This window comes from Ochlerotatus camptorhynchus, unplaced genomic scaffold, assembly GCF_037179485.1.
Source record: "Ochlerotatus camptorhynchus isolate MF236.1 unplaced genomic scaffold, CSIRO-AGI_Acam_v1.1 ptg000082l, whole genome shotgun sequence".
NCBI classification, from domain to species: Eukaryota; Metazoa; Arthropoda; class Insecta; order Diptera; family Culicidae; genus Ochlerotatus; species Ochlerotatus camptorhynchus.
The window spans coordinates 3,358,566-3,379,224 of NW_027040572.1; the positions used below are offsets into that span (position 1 = coordinate 3,358,566).

General features: G+C 41.8%; 2 protein-coding genes across 2 annotated transcripts; both read left to right on the forward strand.

Annotated features, from left to right (window-relative positions):
- The first annotated feature begins 6,606 nt into the window (after positions 1 to 6,606).
- LOC135698090 (alcohol dehydrogenase-like) lies at positions 6,607 to 10,284 on the forward strand. Its single transcript, XM_065217944.1, has 6 exons — positions 6,607 to 6,712; positions 6,776 to 7,012; positions 7,087 to 7,260; positions 7,336 to 7,490; positions 7,551 to 7,870; positions 10,257 to 10,284. The coding sequence occupies exons 1-5, from the start codon at positions 6,623 to 6,625 to the stop codon at positions 7,669 to 7,671; spliced, it is 777 nt and encodes a 258-aa protein (XP_065074016.1). The 5' UTR covers positions 6,607 to 6,622; the 3' UTR covers positions 7,672 to 7,870; positions 10,257 to 10,284.
- A 1,967-nt stretch (positions 10,285 to 12,251) lies between these two features.
- On the forward strand, positions 12,252 to 18,577 carry LOC135698068 (uncharacterized). The gene is made up of 2 exons (XM_065217928.1): positions 12,252 to 18,408; positions 18,573 to 18,577. Exons 1-2 carry the CDS (start codon positions 12,252 to 12,254, stop codon positions 18,575 to 18,577), a joined length of 6,162 nt encoding a protein of 2,053 aa, XP_065074000.1.
- Positions 18,578 to 20,659: the final 2,082 nt, after the last annotated feature.

Genomic DNA, 20,659 nt, shown 5'->3' on the forward strand with positions numbered 1-20,659 from the left:
ATGAAAATCAACTTTTATGCCACCGCCATATTACAATTAGTTTGCTTGTTTTTTACAATCTTTGATTTTCAATCTATATCTCCTTAGATATAACTATATTTTGGTAAATTTAGCAATGAGTAAACATTTAAAAGCGAAAATAATAAAAAAGTCTCGGGCAAGCTCGATCTGAAGAATATTTTTTTATCAATGTTAAATAATTAGTCAAATCGACGTTTTACGAGGGTGGACTTAATTTTTTCGATGTTTTCACGTACATTTCACATAAAATTTAATATGGCACTTAAAACTAGGCCACTTAATGAGAACTATTGTAATAAATTTGGATATTCAACAAGATTTTTATACCATCAGTTTCTATTTTAATTATTTTGATAAGATCGGATTCATAAATCCTTTTCTATCTTGATTGATGCTTTCCTAGTGGATTCAGCATGCGGCTAGGGGAAATGGCTCGGAAAGGGTTTTTATTGTTGCTAAATAGCTTTTATTATAGGTTTCAAATTGTTTTCAATGCGTTCGTCATACAACCTTTTGCAGTCAACCATCAACCAACCAGTCACCATCAATATTGAAGAGCTTCGATAATACACCCTTCAGAACCTTCTCCAGGGTGGGCCAACTAGACATATTCTAGTCTTAATGAGGTTTTGGTGGATGCATTAATGACAAAATAGCCTTGACCAGGGTTTTATGAATGTTGTTTTATAGTTGCTTTGTAGTATTTCATAAAACTTAAAATGTTACTTGGGATTGTTTGCTCTCAATTTTGATATTTTAACCGTTAAGGCGGCCAAAACGACAGCAACCTGAGTAATCATTATCAGCGAAATCACAACATCAAATTTAGATTTCAATTTGATCTCAGACTTTGCTCGGGTAATCCCGCAATTTAAGGCCCAAGCGCAATGACAGCGGAAGCGAAACGGCAGCGGCTATGGAAAAGCCCGATTTAAGTAAACCTACTTGTCGGATTGAACCTAGTTCGAACCAAATCGACTTCGGCTAGGCAACTTGACTACTCATTTGTGACTACTGTCAAATTTGCCGTTTCCGTTCCGTTTCCGCCCACATTGCGTTTGGGCCTTTAGTGATCCATGACCTGTTATTTATTTATTAGTTTATTTATTAGTTTACATCAACAGGCTGAGTGTAGCCCCAATGATGTTTAAGTGACGGTTTAGTGCGTCAGAGAAAATACGGGAAAAGCACCGGCGTAGCATCTCTCGTGTCAGGTTGAAATCGAACACTGAAGAAACTCGATTGAACACACGTTGAAGGCCGTCTATAGCACCGTTCATGCTATAGTTAGTGCGATGCTAAGGCAATCTTAACATAGCGTTATTTCGCAGCGCTCGGGGTTGGACGTTCACGTTGATCTTCTCCAGGATTGTAGAACAATCAATTCTACCCTGAAAAATATCCGCGATGAGCAGGTCCCGCGAAGTGTCACTCCGAGTACGTAGAAGCTCCAGATCAATCAGTTGACATCGACTTTTATAACTGGGTAGACGAAAAGGGTTTCTCCAAAGCAGCTTCCTCAGAGCAAATCGAAGAAATCGACGCTGAACGGACTCAACTCTTTCAGCACCATTGTTATAGCTTGGGTTCCATACTGCAGAGCAATATTCCAGGGTAGACCGCACCAGGGAACAGAATAGCGATAGTATTCTTTGCAATCCTGAAAATGAATCCCAAAGATCTTGACGCCTTGTCGACAATGAACGAGATGTGTTGCTTATACGTTAACTGGGAATCCAGAATAACTCCCAGGTCTTTTACGTGGTTGACACGGCTGATTGTTGTTTCCTGAAGTACATAATTGAACATGATCGGTTCCTTCTTGCGGTTCAAGTTGCACCAGTTAGCAAACGCTTCGAGCTGGCATTGGAGGAAGTGACAGTCATCGATAGAACGGATCCGGATATAGATTTTAAGATCATCTGCACTGCATACGATAGACGAGGGCCTTCGAGGACCAGATTCACGTCGTTAAAGTACAACAGAAAAATCAACGGGCCTAGGTGACTTCCTTGAGGTATTCCTGACGTGGCTGGGTAAGTAGCAGACTGACATTCACCAACGGTTACCATCAGCTGGCGATCACTGTGATAAGAGCGAAACCATCGCAGGAGGTTGCCATTTACCCCGAGTCTATCTAACTTAGCAATTGCAATTGCATGGTTCAGTTTATCGACTGCAGCCGACAAGTCGGTGTAAATTACGTCTGTTTGAGCCCGTTCTGTCATGCTTTCCGTGACGTACGATGTCAGACAAAGTAGATTAGTGGTTGTAGAACGACCGGAAACGAAGCCGTGTTGATCACTACTTAGATACTGCTTACAATGAGAGAGCAGGAGCTCCATGATGACTAACTCGAATAACTTCGAAACTGAGCTCAACGATGTGATTCCACGAATTATCCACGTCCCGTTTGTTTCCCTTTTTGTGAACAGGAAACATATCAGTGCCAACATTTCAAAGGGGCGTAATTGCATTTGTAAACAATGGCTTTACCCGTTGATTTCTCGCGAAAAATAATGACACCAACTGGTAGAGGAATGTTTCCTCTACTAGCTAGCATTGTTAATTTGGAGGGGCGAGCTTTAGTTACGAGAAATCGACGACTAAAGCCATTGTTTACAAAAGCAATTACGCCCCTTTGAAATGTTGGCACTGATATGTGCAAATTTCCAACAAGATGGAAATATACCACTCGAGATGGATATGCGGAATAGATGCTGCAACGGTGTTAGCAAGCTGGCGATATGCTTCTTCAGAAATACTGATGGGACACCATCGGGTCCTGGGTTGAAGGACGACTTAAGTTGTTGTGCGGCAGTGGAAATCATCTCGACGTCGATGTCAATTGCACCCAACGCTTGACCGGAGAGTGGTACATTACTAGCTGCTAGGGTAACGTGGTCGTCGGTTAATATCTCATCAGAGAATACGCTGGCAAACTTGTCTGAAAACGAGCGACAGATCTCCTGAGAGGTGGAAGCAACTTCTCCGTTGAACATCATTGACGATGGTAGGCCAGACTCTTTGCGCTGCTCGTTAACATAATTCCAGAAGGACTTCGGGTGTGACTTGAGTTCACTCTGAATCCCACGTTGATATCGCGAATAGCATCGATGGCTAACTCGCTTGAACTCATGATTGAGCCTAACGTAATGATGTTTCAGCGACAGCGTACGATACTTGGTGAATTTCCTTAGTGCCGCTCGCTTTGTCGATTTTAACTTTCGCAATTGGCTCGTCTGCCAAGGAAGGTGTGACCCTTTTCGGTGAACTCTCTTTGGAACGTGTCTGTCAATGACATACGCCAAGACATGTGAAAAAGTTTGCGCAGCGGTTTCAACGTTATCAGGGTCCAGGACGCTTCCCCAGTCTATTCTAGATAGCACGTCGATGATACTACTTTCCGAAATGTATGTATTTGTTTATAAAATAAAACTAGATGTTTATTATTTATCTTTGTAATTCAATCATTAGATCCAAAAGCAGTCGATGGTACATAATTTATACATTTGACAAATAAAGCCCTATTATACATTATTCACATACACATCACTTTATACATTTGAATGTATAATCCATGTTTATGCTTAGTTCGTATTCTCTCTCTTTTTACCAAACTATGGGTCAAACAGGTCAATAGCAATTTAATGAGATATAAAGAATAATTCTCGCGTCACCTTTCTAATAGACCAACCCAGGGAACCAGATTGAAGTAAAATGGATGGGAAGAATGGAAATGCCAACTCCCTATCTTTAACATTTCTTGGATAGAGTGTGGGCTCTGCTCCCCTTCTCATCCTCCTGTTGGGTGACCTGTTTTTTTTACCGGTTGTATGATCCTGTAGTTGGAAGGATATTATCATTTATCTCGTGGATGCACGTGGACAATGTGCCCTCGGATTCACCCAAACCGTTTTTGGCCCTTTATACCATGGCAGGTTGAGTACAATTAGAGGTTATTAAACTTGATCAAGTCGAACAGCGAGGATAGTCCACAGTCCACCGACTGTTGTCTTGCTGGTAATTCCATATCATCGTGATCGTCGTCAAAGGTATTTGCCAGAAGATCGACCACACTACACAATTCGCACCATAGTTAATTTGGAGAACTACAGTGTTTAAGTTGATCCGACCTATGTTTCAGTAAATTTGAAAGCTTGAATGCCCTTTAGTCCGCCTAGCGCCACCAGTTTGACCAGTAGTGCTTCGACTCTGAGACACAGTTCGAGGAGTCTTGTGCTGCTGAGTTTTTGTCGAGTAGAACTTTATTTTCAAGTGCATGCCGATTTTCATACAAAATTAACAACTTTGACATGTTGTAACTTTGTTCTCATAAGATCAATTGAGCTGAAACGTTCAGAACTACAACTAAAATAGCAGTTTTTGATTTTAAAATTTACTGCTGCAAATATTTTAAACATTTTCAACTATTCAATACATTTGATAATTGGGTGGGGATTGATTGAATTTATTTTTTTCTCAAAATTGAGCTGAAACGCAAATTATTAAAACTGCTATTATTTCGAACAGCTTTACCAAGTGTCTCACTTTCCGGCAGGTGCTTCCGAAAATGTGGTATTTTGTAATCGTAAAATTGAACATATTTTAGTTCTAGGACAAAGGTTTCAGTCAAGGAATAGGTCAGTGTGGCGCATGTGTGCCGCAGTTGTGCCGATTGTGCCGGTCATAGAGCAAGCTGCGATTGTTAATACCCATCCCGGCAACCAGGTATTTCTGACATTTTGAATTTTTTGATTTGAAATCGCAAGGATAAATCGGATTGAGGATGACGTTATTTGTGCTCACGGAATAATAAAAATCCTGTGTTTTAGGGTTTTATAATGCCCTAAAAGGGAGACCAGAAACCTAGACTTTCGTGATGTGAAAGCAACGGTCTATTTGCGGCCGGTAGGGAGCAGTTGTTTGGACCGGTAGGGAACATTGTTGGAGACCGACAATATAGAATGATGAATAGACTTCTGCAGTTTGCTTTGTGTGAGTTGCAGCACTGCCTCTTTCTCTTGAGCCCACTCTAGAACCTACATTTCGTATTTAGATCTATAAGTGAACTGCTGGTCATAATTCCTCTGTTATAGTCAATTAGAGGATGTTCCTGACTATACAGTAAAACAGCACGTAATGTTGTGAACAACTTCCATGACAGTTGTCCAGCAGTGCTCCCATTTTATTTAAAAAAAATAAAAAACCTACGAGATTGTGCCGATGAATGTGCCCAAGCTATGCCGAATCTAATTCCGGCCTCCGTCGTTCAGTAAATTTTGAACCACAGAATTTTTCGGTAAAAGTTTAAAAATCACTGAAAAATCCAATTTTTAGGAAATTTATTCCGAAGTTGTACAGAATTTATTCAGTATGCCCCATTTATTGACGAAAAAATAAATTTATACATTTTCTTGATTTCTCACGTGCAACTTTCATTTGAAAATTTTACCGACTTGTTCTGCTGTTTAAAAACCCGGTAAAATCCTACCGACTTCGGTGATCTGAATTAAGTGTGTACCCCTTGGTTTCAGCTCAATTGATCATAAGACAAAAAAGTTGCATCATGTCAATGTTATTAGCACAGTAATTATGAATATAATTATGAAAAGAAGCTTTTGTGAACACTTGGATGATATAAATAAATATCATAGTAGTTCCATGATTTTTGTTAGGATGGTTCCGCATAGAATTTGTGGACTGTTATAAAGAAAATGTCAAGGGTATTCCAGAGAGATTCTCAAAGAACTCTCTGGAGGGAAAATGATTAAAACAAATGGATAAGAACATAAAAAAGCAGGTAAAGAGTTCTATGAGAATTTTAAATTTAGTTTAAATATACACTAAATTTGCTGTCTTTGTGATACTCATTTAACTTAATGATGCTTACGGCTGAATCACATTCAGTTTATGATGAATTTAAATGTATATCGTACAACCGGGAACATTTCCTGAATTAACGGGGTCATAATGCAAATTTCAATATTGGTTAAATGACTTAGTGAAGTGATCGAGCTAATCACATTCGGCCTGATGGTGTTCAGCCTGTTGGCATCTAGCCTAATACCCCATCTTCAAAAAAATCGCGAAACCTGGCTTCGCCCTTGTGCCAATCAACTCTCCATATCTCGATGTTCTATATTTTGATATGCGATCACTTTTTTTTCTAGCTTCAAACGTTCTAGTAGGCTAATATTGTTCTATATCTTGATCTCTCCTTATCTCGATGTTCTCTTCAAAATCATGATATGGAGATTTGACTGTATTGTAGTAATTATCTTTATATAAGAGGAATGGTCCAATTCTTCAAATGGTGAAGGATTTGGGAAAACTTATTTTTTAGTATTTATATTAGCTCTAGTAAACGCACCGTGCGTACACGCGAGTCATGTTTGTTCTGTCGGCTCTATAGCCTACAGTACTTAAAGCAAGATATAATCTTATTGAATAAATTTCCACTGCATCCCATTGCAACACACTGAAGGACGGCAACCAGCACCTATGTAATTAATTCCGATAGTTGCTTTTAACACTTGACTTCAGCAATCTATCTAACAGTTTGAATTGTGTTGTACGGCTAGTCACACCTATTAGAACCATGCTGCAGGATCAAAGCGCTGTTATTACGGGTGGTGCCAATGGGATTGGATTCAGTATAGCTGCTGAATTTCTCAAAAGTGGAGTTTCGGTAAAGCATATTGTTTGGTGTATGTATATAGATATATAAACATTCTCATCGAATGCTTGGCAGCGAGTGTTAATTTTGGACCTCGGTGAAACGTTGGATCTGGCGAAGAAAACGGAACTCCAAGCCTGCAACGCAAATGCAGCGATATTCTACGCTCAATGCGATATCACCAACAAGCAACAGCTTGAGAAGGTTCTGCGCCAGGATGCCGTTCAGAAGATGGGATCGATTGACATCCTAGTGAATTGTGCCGGAATCTTCGATGAAAGGAACCCTGCACGGTGTATTGCCACAAATTTGGTATGACATTGAATTTATTGCTGATGTTGCTGTGCATGTAATTTCTTTCCATAAATGATCATTTTAATATGTAGACGGCATTGATCGATTGCTCGATGATTGTGATCGATTTGATGACGAAGGAAAAGGCTGGCAGGGGCGGAACTATCGTAAACATTTCATCGATTGCCGGTTTGCAAGAATTCTCCTGTGGTGCAGTTTACTGTGCTTCAAAAAGCGGAGTGATTAGTTTCACCAAATCAGTCGGAGTATGTATGCATGATCGTTCATCTGCTTGACCGTGTATTAAGGATATTGATTGTTTGTTGTTGTTGCTGTTTTAGACGGACCAAATTTTTGAGCTGACAGGCGTAAAAATGGTGGCTATCTGTCCCGGAGCTACTGAAACAGGAATGTACAGTAGTGTCATGGCTGCGAACTGCTCTTTCCCTGCCTTGAAACAAATGCAACAGTTTATCCAGAATATGCCATTGCAAAAGTATGTTTACTTCTAAACAATGTTAATTAAATTATGTTTATACTAATGAGATTTTTTTAGGCCTAGTTCCGTGGGCAGAGCAGTAGTGAAGATTATCAAAGAAGGAACACCTGGGTCTGTTTGGATTTCGGAAAACGATTTAATCTCTGAGGTTGAGCGCAATCCCAATAACTACTTTTGAAGAAGAATATTGCCCTTAAGATTTGGACTAACTAAAAATTATTATTTTCCAAAGGTTTTACTGTACATGATCATTTTAATAGTTTGAAGATTTGAATAAATTTACTACATCATCGTGCAGCACAAATGTTATTTGTTCGCATGGACAGGAATTGCTCGCCCAGTTCTGAATCACAGTATTCGACACAGACACGTCCCAAGTAACAATACAAGCTGAACATTAAGAACAGAAGCTGATTATTGGTTGATTTAAGGTGTACAAGCTGATTAACATCAGGCTGAATATATAGTTGATTAGTAGTGCATGAAGCGAATTGTATCCCCATAATCCAACCTCAATAGGTTAGCTGATGTAAAGATTGAACAAGCCTTATTTAAGCTTAACACAATTCCACAAATCAGCAATGCGTTACACATATTTTGATAGCTTGATTTGTTAAATGTCGTCAGTTTCTGTTGCATGTCCGGCATTTTAGTTCTACTAAATTCACTGCCCAACAAACAATCGTCTATTGAAGAAACGACTTCTTGGCCGTTTTATTCAACTGCATGCTTAATAGTACTTGTGCTATTTTTAATAATAACTTCTGTTCAGGCTTTGTTCACACAAATCTGGAGAATTTATTCAACCACAACATTAAACTACTTGTGTTGTATAAGGTATGTCGAGAAGCTTTTATTCGACTTATATGAGTTGTAACAGAGTTCATACGATAAAATTTTTGATTATTCAGCGTTTATTAGACATCACTGCTTACTTAAAACAGTGATGCTCTGTATACGCTTGATTCTCATGTGAAGTAACGTTTAATTAGACATTATTATACATTTATTAAACGATTATTCAACTGTGAGAAAATTAACCCGAAAATAAGAGGGACGGTGACAGGGAAGGGTGTGTTTCTTAAGTGCGTAATTGTATTCATTATTCCTAACGTGGCTCGCACCACACGATATTAGAAAATTTATTAAATACATACATGTCGTTGTATGGGATTCGAACCATGTACCTTCCGATCACCAGCCGCTTGCCTTGTCATCTGAGCTATCCTATAATTCATCATATGGGCAACTCAATAATCAATAAAAGCTCGCTTGAAAGTAAATACCTATCAGCACTCCCGATCGCAACTCTAGCTCCTTCAAGGCCCTGTGGGAATGATTAATTCATTCATCGTTGTTTAACATGAGACCAATGTTACCTATTCACCACTCCAATCCCAAGGAAGGAATGCTCGGTTATTTTTTAAACTAGATAAATGCATTCATTATCGTAAGTCATGTGATCGATGATTACTATTTAAATTAATTAGACGTAGAACACAAATAAAAAAAAGGGTTGAGCTTGGGATTGAACTCACGACCTTCTAATTGGAAAGCGGAAACGGTAACCACTGCTCTACTGATTTCGCCTTGTTGTTAGACTGAATCAGTGTTGTCGAATAATGAATCTAATATGTCGTTTATAAAACATTTACAAATCATGTGATTACAACATGGACGCATAGTGGTATAATAGCTATTATACTGACTGTATTCACCTTTATTCAGCAATATTGTAAAGTAATGCAATGAAATCTAATAAAGAAGCTGGAGAACATTTATTAGACGTTTAATAAAGCATGTTATTAAATCAATTGAAAACAGTCGAATAAAAGTGTCAATGTATGTACAAATTACACTTTTTTAGTTTGTTATTAGATCAAACTTCTGGCGTTGATATGGGAAGACATTTAACACTTTTACAGCTTTTAATAAGTTAATTAATCAGATCAGAGTAAACAGTGGAATAAATGTGCATCTGTCGATCTCAATGAGCTTTTTCAGCACATAATTCGACAACTCTTTTTATTCAGCATTGTACACTGTTATACAGCATTTATTCAATATATATGCTTATTTGTGACTCTGAATTGTTTGTTGGGTGCCTACCTTTCTAATTACTAATTACATCCAAACGACCATCAAAATAAATCGCGTGCTTGTGTCCACATTGTGTTAAGTGCACTTGAAAATGAGAGGAATGTTTAACTGTAACCAGTTGTTGCTTACAATTCTGCATTGCTGTATAATACTGTTCCGGGTGCTGTTATTCAACTTAAATTTGACGTGCTTCAAGCTAATGATCATACCTTTTACCACACATATGCCTAAATGGTCCAGTAGGTATGGTTGACGCCTACGATTCAGCGACTGCTGGTTCGAATCCCGAAATGCAAAGGTAATTTTTAGACTTATATTAACATTATACATATGTTAATCCAATTAGTCAGCAACAAGTTGAAGCAGTTCCAATATAAATACATAAGATATGAAGCTTCTTCTGAAGCCTTCTATTATTATTTTTGAAAAAAAAAAAACTAGAGGGCTGAACAAGAGTTGGAAAAGACTGTTACTTAATGCCTTAAAAAGCTTATAATGTCTATTACTGTTAAGCTTTTGGCTGATTAAAATCACCAGATTTAGATGTTCAAAAGCTGGACAAAGGTTAACATGGTCTATGTACAGCAATTATTCAATCTAAGGCTAAATTGAAATCGATTAATTAACACTTGTTAAGCATCAAATTGTTACCTGGGGTGTTAGATTAGGCCAAGTCCCAAATAGCGTCCGAGCAGTGGCGATGTGGTAGCTGGTCTCTGTTCGAGTGACACAAGATGGTGATCAATGAGTGCTGTGTGGAGGAGGAGTTTTTCGGTGGAACTACTGTGGACTGGTGATCGCATTTTATTAACTTTCGTTAAATAAGTTTTTGCAAATGTTTTGTTCCCGTGATGCAATGATGCTTGATGTGCTCTCGAATTTCCCTTTGTTACTCGGTATGACCTCAATCGCGTTGATCAATTCAAGGTTGTTTTTTTCATAGCGTACGATCCGTACTATAAAGATATTATTAGCCATAGTAAAATATCAAATAGATTGGTGGGAGTAAAGAATGGTCGACTTTTAAAAGAAGGAAGAATAATGTAATAGCATATATTATTCATGGTACCAAAAATCGCGAAAACAGTATAGATCGAAAGAACTGATTATGTTTAAAAGAAGGAAAAATCCATAAAAATGTTCCACTTTGATTTCTTACCAAATTGCCAAACCCTAATCTTCGAAAACTCAGTGGATATGTAAAATTTCTTCAATACCGAAAAAATCCAAGTCACATAGATTGATGTGAGAAAAGAACGAGCAGCTTTTGAAAGAAGGAAAACGAATGTGATGGAGTATTTTATTCATGTTGCGAAAAATCACGCAACCAATCAAACTCGAAAGAACTGCTCATGTTTGAAAGATGGAAAAATACTTAAAAACATTGCATTTAAGTTGCTGGTCAAATTATGGGAGATGTATAAAATTTATTATTATTTATCAAGATCTCACAAAAAGTTTTCCAATTTTGAATGGTATTATAAAATATCTAAATGTTTTAAATCTTAAAAAAACATAGCTGTGCAAGTAAGCTCGTCAACATTTATTTAAGTCAGCGTTAGATGGAAATCATTCAGCCTGATGACCATTCAGCCTAATGACCTTCGGCCTAATCATCCTAACCATCTTTCATTTTAAATTTAATAAATCGCATTAGAGCAGTTTCACGCCAAATGACGAATCGGATAAAATCGAGCGTCTGCGATTTGTATAATTTTGTGCCATTCACATTTGTTGGCCGCACTGGCCTGAGCGCACCTACCGTGTCAGAACATCCCTGCAGTGGGTTTGACAGCGGAGTGACAGGTACCGATCTGACACCGGGGTGAGTAAGGAAGAGGATAAAAAGATAGAGCCAGACGATTGGAATCGAAAATTATAACATTCTCAGTCCTAAATGTTTCTTATGCATCTATTATTAAATTGAACTTAAATTAATCTTAAACTAGTGAACCTAGGTGCTAAATATTAAAATTAACCGTGAAATTGTTTGAGCCGGTAAGCTGAGATCACTTAAAACTATCTTAAACGAAACTTAATTGCTATTAGTTATAACTAGGTTACCCACAACAATAACACCAGCTTTGCAGTAGTGCCGCAATTCTATTAGACACTACAATCGGTGAGAAACTTAAACTACAGTGTTTCCTCGAAAATTACTATTAATCTACTTAATTATGTAGGATATTGCCGTCAATTGCGTTTCAAAGGTCACGAGAGGATTAAACCATATTAATCTTACCATACGAAAGCCAATCGGTAAGGTCATACATAGGTACAGTAATAAACACAACAAACGCTAAACTCTATTACCATTAGGACAACCACAATAATCAGGTCGAGAACCCACTTAAATCCCAGCCGGGAGTTATATGCTAAAGGAACTAAACGTAAGTCTTACCGGCTAAAATTACAATCTAAACTTACATCTATAAAGCACAAATACTGAATTTAATTGATACTTTTATGAAACACAAAATTGATAACTAATATTGATCACAAATGTCCTGCATCTTACAGGAAAATTATATTCTCCCAAAACCGAATATTGCGTTTTATTGCCGTCGGTGGAGAATTATAACATCGGAAAATTCCTATTGAAACGATTTTCAACAACATATAATATTCGTTTATTGAAACGGTACGGTCGGTCAAGTTATGTCGCGAAGTGGTAGTAAATCCGATGCAACGGATGCCTTTCGAAGTGGATCTAATGAAAGTGGAGTGATGAAAGGAGTAAATGCTACTGGTGGTGATGGTGGTGGTAATCCGGATGTGGTGACATTGGAGGAAACTGTGGAAGGACATACCTGCAGAACGTGTCAAGGTTCTGATACCGACGAAATGGTCCAGTGCGACGTATGTGATGGATGGCACCACTTTTCATGTGTAGGCGTATCGGAGGAAGTTGCCGACAAGAGCTGGAGTTGTACAAACTGCGTGACTGCGAAATGGATCCAGCGAACTAAGGCAGCTTCGGATGGAGCACCTATAAGGGATGACGTCATTCAACATCGGAGATCGCTGCAAGATCTAAGCATCGGGAAGATCGTGACAAGTACCCGTAGCAATCCAGTGATTCCTTCAGTTTCAGCATCACAAAAGTCAGCTAAGTCGTTGACAGTTCCGTCAACCAGTCAGCAGCCAGCGCCTTTAGACTCAGTGTTTTGTCAACCAAAGCAGAAGTCATCGTTGCCTGGCGTAGATGTGCCAGTAATCGTTGCAGAGGAGGCGTTTTCCGAGATTTCCATATCCTCTTCACAAAAATCTGCGAGAAACCGCGCCAAGCTTCAGCTGATGAGATTGCAGGAAGAACGAGCATTTCAGCAGCAGCAAGAAGAGCGCCGAAGACTCGCTGAGGAAAAGGCAGCCGAGGAGTATAAGGAATATCTGGACAACAAGTATAAAATTCTGGAGGACCTGGCGAGCGAAAAAGGATCGAGTCGGAGCTCTAACTCCTCTCGTCGTCGGGTTGAAGAATGGGTGCAAACAACTAACCCTGCACCCTTAGAGATAGCCAAACCCGTCACTCAGGAACAAGCCCGTGAACATGACGGCTTGCAAGAACAGCTACGTCAAGAGCAGCTTCAGGAGAAACAACAGCACCAGGAAACAGCCTTTCAAGAGCAACAACGGCAACAACGGTCGCACGCAGAACAGCTACGAAAGCAGCAACAGAAGCAGTTGGAGAGAGAGCAAAAATTTCGGCAGTTTCAACAGCATCAGCGGCAGGAGCAAATACGCCAGGAGAATCTTTTGCGACAGCAACAGGAAGAGTTAAAGAAGGAAGCGGATGCCATCAATCGAATGTGGGAACAGCAGTTGGAAAAGGAGAAAATTCTACGCGATCAACAACAACAGCTAGCGGATGGTCAAAGGGTCATGCGACGACCGGGAAATATAATTCTGTCCAACCAGATGCCAGATCCACAACTCAACCCCCCACCGGAGAATCTGGAAAAAGGGTTCTGCAGAGAGTCGATACGTGGGCATCCTGGTCAATTCCTACCAGATGCCCTACCACAGTCGACGCAGCTTCATCCGATAGAATTGGATTACCCGCATAGGTCAGCTGCGAATCCTATCGATAGACAGAGTAGGAGGCATTCAATAAACTCTTCTATTGTGGATGATGATGACCAGTTCCAGCTTTCCCGCTCTCAAGTTGCAGCACGACAAGCAGTCTCCAAAGATTTACCTACGTTTTCGGGCGATCCCGAGGAGTGGCCAGTTTTCATATCCATGTACAATCGAACGACTACGATGTGCGGATTTACGGAGGATGAAAACATAGTTCGACTACAGAAAAGCCTGAAAGGAAGAGCTTATGATGCTGTCAAAAGTCGGCTGATGCATTCCGGAAACGTTCCTGGCATTTTATCAACATTGAAGATGCTGTTTGGTCAGCCCGAAGTAATCATACAATCGCTGATTCGTAAGGTGGGCTCTTTATCGCCAATCCGGGAAGACAAGCTGGAAACGCTAGTGGACTTTGCGGTGAACGTTCAAAACTTCTGTGCCACTGTAGACGCGTGTGGACTGCAGGAGTACATGTATAATATTACTTTACTACACCAGCTTGTCGGAAAGCTACCACCGTCGCTTAAACTCAACTGGGCACAGCATCGTCGAACACTGTCAACGGTCAACCTGGCGACCTTCAGTGAGTGGATTTATGGCTTGGCGGAAGCAGCGAGTGTTGTTGTATTCCCCTTGGCGGTTCAAGACGAGAAGCCAACTCGAAATGCACACGGGAATAAGAAAGGAAACACGTACCTTAACGCCCATTCTGAAACCTTTCATCCTAAAAAGAATTACAGCAGCGACTTCGAAGAACCACCAACGGCAGAATCAACATCGTACCAGGAAGCCTGCCCAATCTGCAGGAGAAGTTGCAAGTCGGCTGATAAGTGCAATCGTTTTTTGGAGCTCTCTAGAGAATCGCGCTGGGCCGCCGTAAGGGAATTTGGCTACTGCCGTACATGTCTGCGCATCCATAAAGGATACTGCAAAGCGAAACCGTGTGGCAAAGACGGATGCACCTACCGGCACCACGAGCTGCTGCACAACGATTCGAAGGACAAGCCGAAAAGCACCGAAACTACGGCCAGGCGTGAGCAATCTCCGCAACCCAGCACTAGCAAGTCTGGATGCAACACCCATCAGACAACCGTCAGCTCAGTATTGTTCCGTTATCTCCCAGTAGTGTTGTACGGAAACAAGAGAGCAATACGCACGTATGCATTCTTAGATGAAGGTTCTGCATTAACGCTGCTCGATCAGGAGCTTGCTAACGAGCTTCAGCTTGATGGCACTGTAAGCCCTCTGTGTCTCCGGTGGACTGGAGGAACTGAACGACACGAGGCGGATTCTCGCATCTACAATCTTCACATTGGTGGTGTTAAGAACGAAAGCAAGAAATTCCTCTTGAGTGACGTGAGGACGGTGAAAGAGCTACTGTTGCCCCAGCAAACGATGGACATGGCTGAGTTGTCACAGTTGTATCCACACCTCCAAGATCTGCCGATCGAATCTTATCGCGACGCTCGTCCACGCATTCTTATAGGGATGAAGCACGCCCAGCTCAGTCTTGGCCTGAAAAATCGTGAAGGGGGAATCGGTCAACCAATCGCTATAAAGACACGCCTCGGATGGACGGTATGCGGAGGATGGGGTTCCGGGAGCGACGCCAACCTACACCATTACACCTTCCACGTTTGCCCCTGTAGTGTGAAGTCAGACGAGGACTTGCATCAGGCTATGAAGGACTACTTTTCATTAGACAGTCTCGGGGTGGCTAAACCGGAGAAGGTGCTTTTATCCGTTGAAGATGAACGAGCATTTTTATTGCTTCAGTCGCTGACCCGTCGTAAAGATAATCGATACGAGTCCGGATTGCTGTGGCGATACGATGACACCCGATTGCCAGACAGTCAATCAATGGCGCTGCGTCGATTGCAGTGCCTAAAGAAACGGATGGAGAAAGACCCGGAAATGTCAAAGATCCTGCAATCAAAGATAACCGAGTATGTGGAGAAGGAGTACATCCGGAAGCTTACAGACGAAGAAATCAACCAGAAGATTCCACGACGCTGGTATTTGCCAATTTTTCCCGTAACCAACCCAAACAAACCTGGGAAGGTGCGAATTGTGTGGGACGCAGCAGCTATCGCTCACGGCATGTCCTTGAACTCAGCGCTGGTAAAAGGACCGGATCTGTTGAGCTCACTTCTCGCAATTCTACTTCAGTTTCGGGAACGCCGCATCGGACTGACTGGTGATATCCGTGAAATGTTCCACCAGGTACTGATCCGAGCCGAAGACCAGTTATGTCAGTGTTTCTTCTGGATAGACGACCATGGAGCCATAGTAGTGTACGTGATGCAGGTTATGACATTCGGGGCTTGCTGCTCCCCAAGCACTGCACAGTTCGTGAAAAATACCAATGCGGAAAGATTCGCGAACAAATATCCAGCTGCATGCGAAGCTATCATGAAGTCTCATTACGTAGATGACATGCTCGTCAGTGTGGATACAGAAGAGCAAGCGATCCAGTTGGCGAAAGACGTTAAGCATGTACACGAGCAGGGTGGCTTTGAGATCCGAAATTGGGTAAGTAACTCGAGAAAAGTACTTTCATCGCTACAGGAGGCAAACACCGACGAAAAATGTCTCGACTTATCTCCAGAGCTGGCCACTGAGAAGGTGTTAGGCATGTGGTGGAACACGAGCGACGACGTCTTTACCTACAAAGTCGGATGGAGCCGCTACGACCCGGCTCTGCTAGAAGGCCAACGACGTCCGACGAAGCGGGAAGTGCTGCGTGTTCTAATGACCATTTTCGATCCGCTCGGCTTGATTTCCCACTTTCTATCGTTCCTGAAGATCCTGCTCCAGCAAATCTGGCGGTCCGGTGTGCAATGGGACGAAGAAATCGACGACAATGCAAACGAAAAATGGAACACATGGCTGCAAGTTCTACCTAGAGTTGAACAGGTTCAAATCCCTCGATGCTATAACTCCAAATACCCCGCGGAAGAAGCCGACGATATCCAACTCCACACGATGGTGGATGCCAGCGAAAATGGCATGGCCGCCGTTTGCTATTTGCGTTTCGTCAAGACCGGAACGATCATCTGCTCCATCGTCGCCGCAAAAACAAGAGTCGCACCGCTTAAGTTTACGTCGATCCCAAGGATGGAACTAGCAGCTGCTGTCCTTGGCGCCCGTTTGGCTCGCGCTGTCGAAGGATCGCTGTCCATCCAGATCTGCAGGAAGGTGTACTGGTCAGATTCCCGAGACGTCCTATGCTGGATCAACTCGGACCATCGCCGCTATAGTCAATACGTTGGTCACAGGATCAGTGATATTGTAGAGATTTCGGAAGCACGTGAATGGCGGTGGGTCCCGAGCAAGCTAAACTGCGCTGACGACGCTACCAAGTGGAGTAGCCTACCAGATATGTCATCAGATCATAGATGGTTCAAAGGAGCAGACTTTCTCTGGCGCGCTGAAGAAGATTGGCCGCCATCGCCAACACTTAGTGGATCTACCGAGACCGAACTTCGCCCTTCCTTTCTGGGTCATCACGCACCGTCGGAACCCGTCATCAGTGTCTGCAAATACTCAAGCTGGAAGAGGCTGGTTAAAGTTGCAGCACTCGTTCATCGTTTCGCGAATAACTGTCGCCTAAAGCACGCCAGGAGATCGATTAACACGGCACCACTTACAGCAAATGACATGCTGATCGCCGAGAGTTCGCTGATACGACTCGCGCAACGGGAAACGTACCCCGACGAAGTTGCTGCTCTTCAGAAAGCCAAAGCCGATTCTTCCACAAGTACTGTCCCTAAAACCAGCTCTCTATACCAGTTATCGCCATGGTTGGACGAACGTGGAGTCCTGCGCATGCGAACGCGGATTGCTGCTTGTCACTACGCCACCGATGATGCGAAGCAGCCAATCATTCTCAATCGAAATCACCACACCACCACCCTGATCGTAGCATACTACCACCACAAATACCACCACCAAAACCACGAAACCGTTATCAATGAAATACGGCAGAAGTTTCACATCCCTCATCTACGCGCCTGTTACGAGCGAGTACGGAAGGATTGCCAGTGGTGCAAGAACCAGCACACAACACCTAGCCCACCATATATGGCCGATCTTCCGCCAGCCCGCCTCGCTGCATTTTCACGACCATTTACGCATGTCGGAGTTGACTATTTCGGGCCGGTTGAAGTTGTCGTCGGAAGAAGGGTTGAGAAGCGGTGGGCAATGTTAGCCACTTGTCTGACGGTGCGGGCAATCCACATTGAAGTTGTACATTCGCTTAGCACAAGCTCCTGCATCATGGCGATCCGTAACTTCATTGCACGGCGTGGCACTCCCCAGAAGATTTACAGTGACCGTGGTACGAACTTCATCGGTGCAAATCGGGAACTGAAGCAAGCCAACGAAGCAGTAAACCAACACGAACTGATGAGAGAGTTCACGAGCTCTGGGATTGAGTGGGTGTTCAACCCACCTCTGTCACCACACATGGGCGGTAGCTGGGAGCGATTGATTCGCACCGTCAAGAACAACTTGATGGTTGTTTGTTCGTCGAAGAAGACGTCCGATGAAGTATTCCGCAATCTACTAACTGAAGTGGAGAATACAGTCAACTCGCGTCCACTAACTCACGTGCCGATTGATGAGGATTCGGCCCCAGCGTTGACTCCGAATCACTTTCTGCTTGGATCGTCCAGTGGTTCGAAACCGATCACAAGCCTCGATGATAGCGGCGCAGCCCTGAGACAGAACTGGTGTACGTCGCAAATTTTAGCGAACCAATATTGGAAGCGTTGGGTGTCGGACTACCTTCCAGAAATCACTCGCCGAACCAAGTGGTTTCGTCATACAAAACCGATCGCCGTGGGCGATATTGTAGTCATCGCTGATTGCAACATGCCCCGTAATTGTTGGCCGAAGGGTAAAGTCATCAGCACCAAAGTCAGCCAGGATGACCAGGTTCGGTCCGCAACCGTGAGGACAGCGAGTGGCGTATACGATCGCCCGGCGACGAAGCTTGCTGTTCTAGACATATGGTGCGACGGAGAGTAAGCCAACCAGGGGTTGTCGTACCCTGGGGGGAGTGTTGGCCGCACTGGCCTGAGCGCACCTACCGTGTCAGAACATCCCTGCAGTGGGTTTGACAGCGGAGTGACAGGTACCGATCTGACACCGGGGTGAGTAAGGAAGAGGATAAAAAGATAGAGCCAGACGATTGGAATCGAAAATTATAACATTCTCAGTCCTAAATGTTTCTTATGCATCTATTATTAAATTGAACTTAAATTAATCTTAAACTAGTGAACCTAGGTGCTAAATATTAAAATTAACCGTGAAATTGTTTGAGCCGGTAAGCTGAGATCACTTAAAACTATCTTAAACGAAACTTAATTGCTATTAGTTATAACTAGGTTACCCACAACAATAACACCAGCTTTGCAGTAGTGCCGCAATTCTATTAGACACTACAATCGGTGAGAAACTTAAACTACAGTGTTTCCTCGAAAATTACTATTAATCTACTTAATTATGTAGGATATTGCCGTCAATTGCGTTTCAAAGGTCACGAGAGGATTAAACCATATTAATCTTACCATACGAAAGCCAATCGGTAAGGTCATACATAGGTACAGTAATAAACACAACAAACGCTAAACTCTATTACCATTAGGACAACCACAATAATCAGGTCGAGAACCCACTTAAATCCCAGCCGGGAGTTATATGCTAAAGGAACTAAACGTAAGTCTTACCGGCTAAAATTACAATCTAAACTTACATCTATAAAGCACAAATACTGAATTTAATTGATACTTTTATGAAACACAAAATTGATAACTAATATTGATCACAAATGTCCTGCATCTTACAGGAAAATTATATTCTCCCAAAACCGAATATTGCGTTTTATTGCCGTCGGTGGAGAATTATAACATCGGAAAATTCCTATTGAAACGATTTTCAACAACGATTTTGTTTATAGGTAAGGAGATACCGTGCTTTCGCTATGATGACAACCTAAATAGAAGTGATATGGTAATTAGAAGCGAAAGTACGGGCGTAGTAAATAAGTAACTAATTGCGTTACTTATTCGCTATGAATAATCACTGAAGATGTGAGTTCTTTAAATTATAATTATCTAACCTATTATTTATAAGACCTTAATAAATTTTACAGCTTTACAGCGTTGGGCAACAGTAGGAAACTATGCGTTTTATTGTTTGTCCCGCTAGAAGAATCGGTGCCCGTATCGTCGAAGCTTCTATTTTCAATACTGTAAAGATCTTCAAACGTAGCATGGAACTGTATGTAGAAAGTGTCTATAATTACACCAGCGAACTTAGAATGTGCTCAAAGATTCACGTTGCTAGTGTGAGTAAATTTACTGACCAACAGTTCCCATATTGTACCTGCTTGACCGCATACTTAACCTAAATCCTGCGGACCCAATGACGATCACACAGCTCATTGGATCACAGACACCCAAGATACGCACTCAACTGTGGTTTAATCATTACCTACACATCGAGGGAAAGACTCAACGGGATCCTGTGACAGCAATTCATCCAACTCAGTCGATCTACTCGCAACGTTTGAATATAAGCAACCCAGTGATCCTTGTCTCAAAGTTTCTCGCGTGTATGTTACTTGGTTCAACAACACACTTGATGTTCTTCCGTCATCGATCTTAAGGCTGAGTGTTAACGTTAATATTGTTCGCCGAATGGACTGGTAAAACTTCGTGATGTTGAAGTGTTACGGGAGGGAGTGTTGCGTGAAAACGCATCGGCTCACCCCTCACCAAGAACATCGCATGAGTCTAAGTGCACTATAGTCTATAGTGAGTGCTTTTTGTTTATAGGTAAGGAGATACCGTGCTTTCGCTATGATGACAACCTAAATAGAAGTGATATGGTAATTAGAAGCGAAAGTACGGGCGTAGTAAATAAGTAACTAATTGCGTTACTTATTCGCTATGAATAATCACTGAAGATGTGAGTTCTTT

What these genes read in the sequence shown, in the direction of transcription:
- LOC135698090 (XM_065217944.1), top strand. Translation starts at nt 6,623, where the DNA reads ATGCTGCAGGATCAAAGCGCTGTTATTACGGGTGGTGCCAATGGGATT. An exon ending in TTCTCAAAAGTGGAGTTTCG is followed by an intron (nt 6,713 to 6,775) that starts GTAAAGCATATT and finishes AATGCTTGGCAG; the next exon opens with CGAGTGTTAATTTTGGACCT. An exon ending in GGTGTATTGCCACAAATTTG is followed by an intron (nt 7,013 to 7,086) that starts GTATGACATTGA and finishes TTTAATATGTAG; the next exon opens with ACGGCATTGATCGATTGCTC.
- LOC135698068 (XM_065217928.1), top strand. Translation starts at nt 12,252, where the DNA reads ATGTCGCGAAGTGGTAGTAAATCCGATGCAACGGATGCCTTTCGAAGT.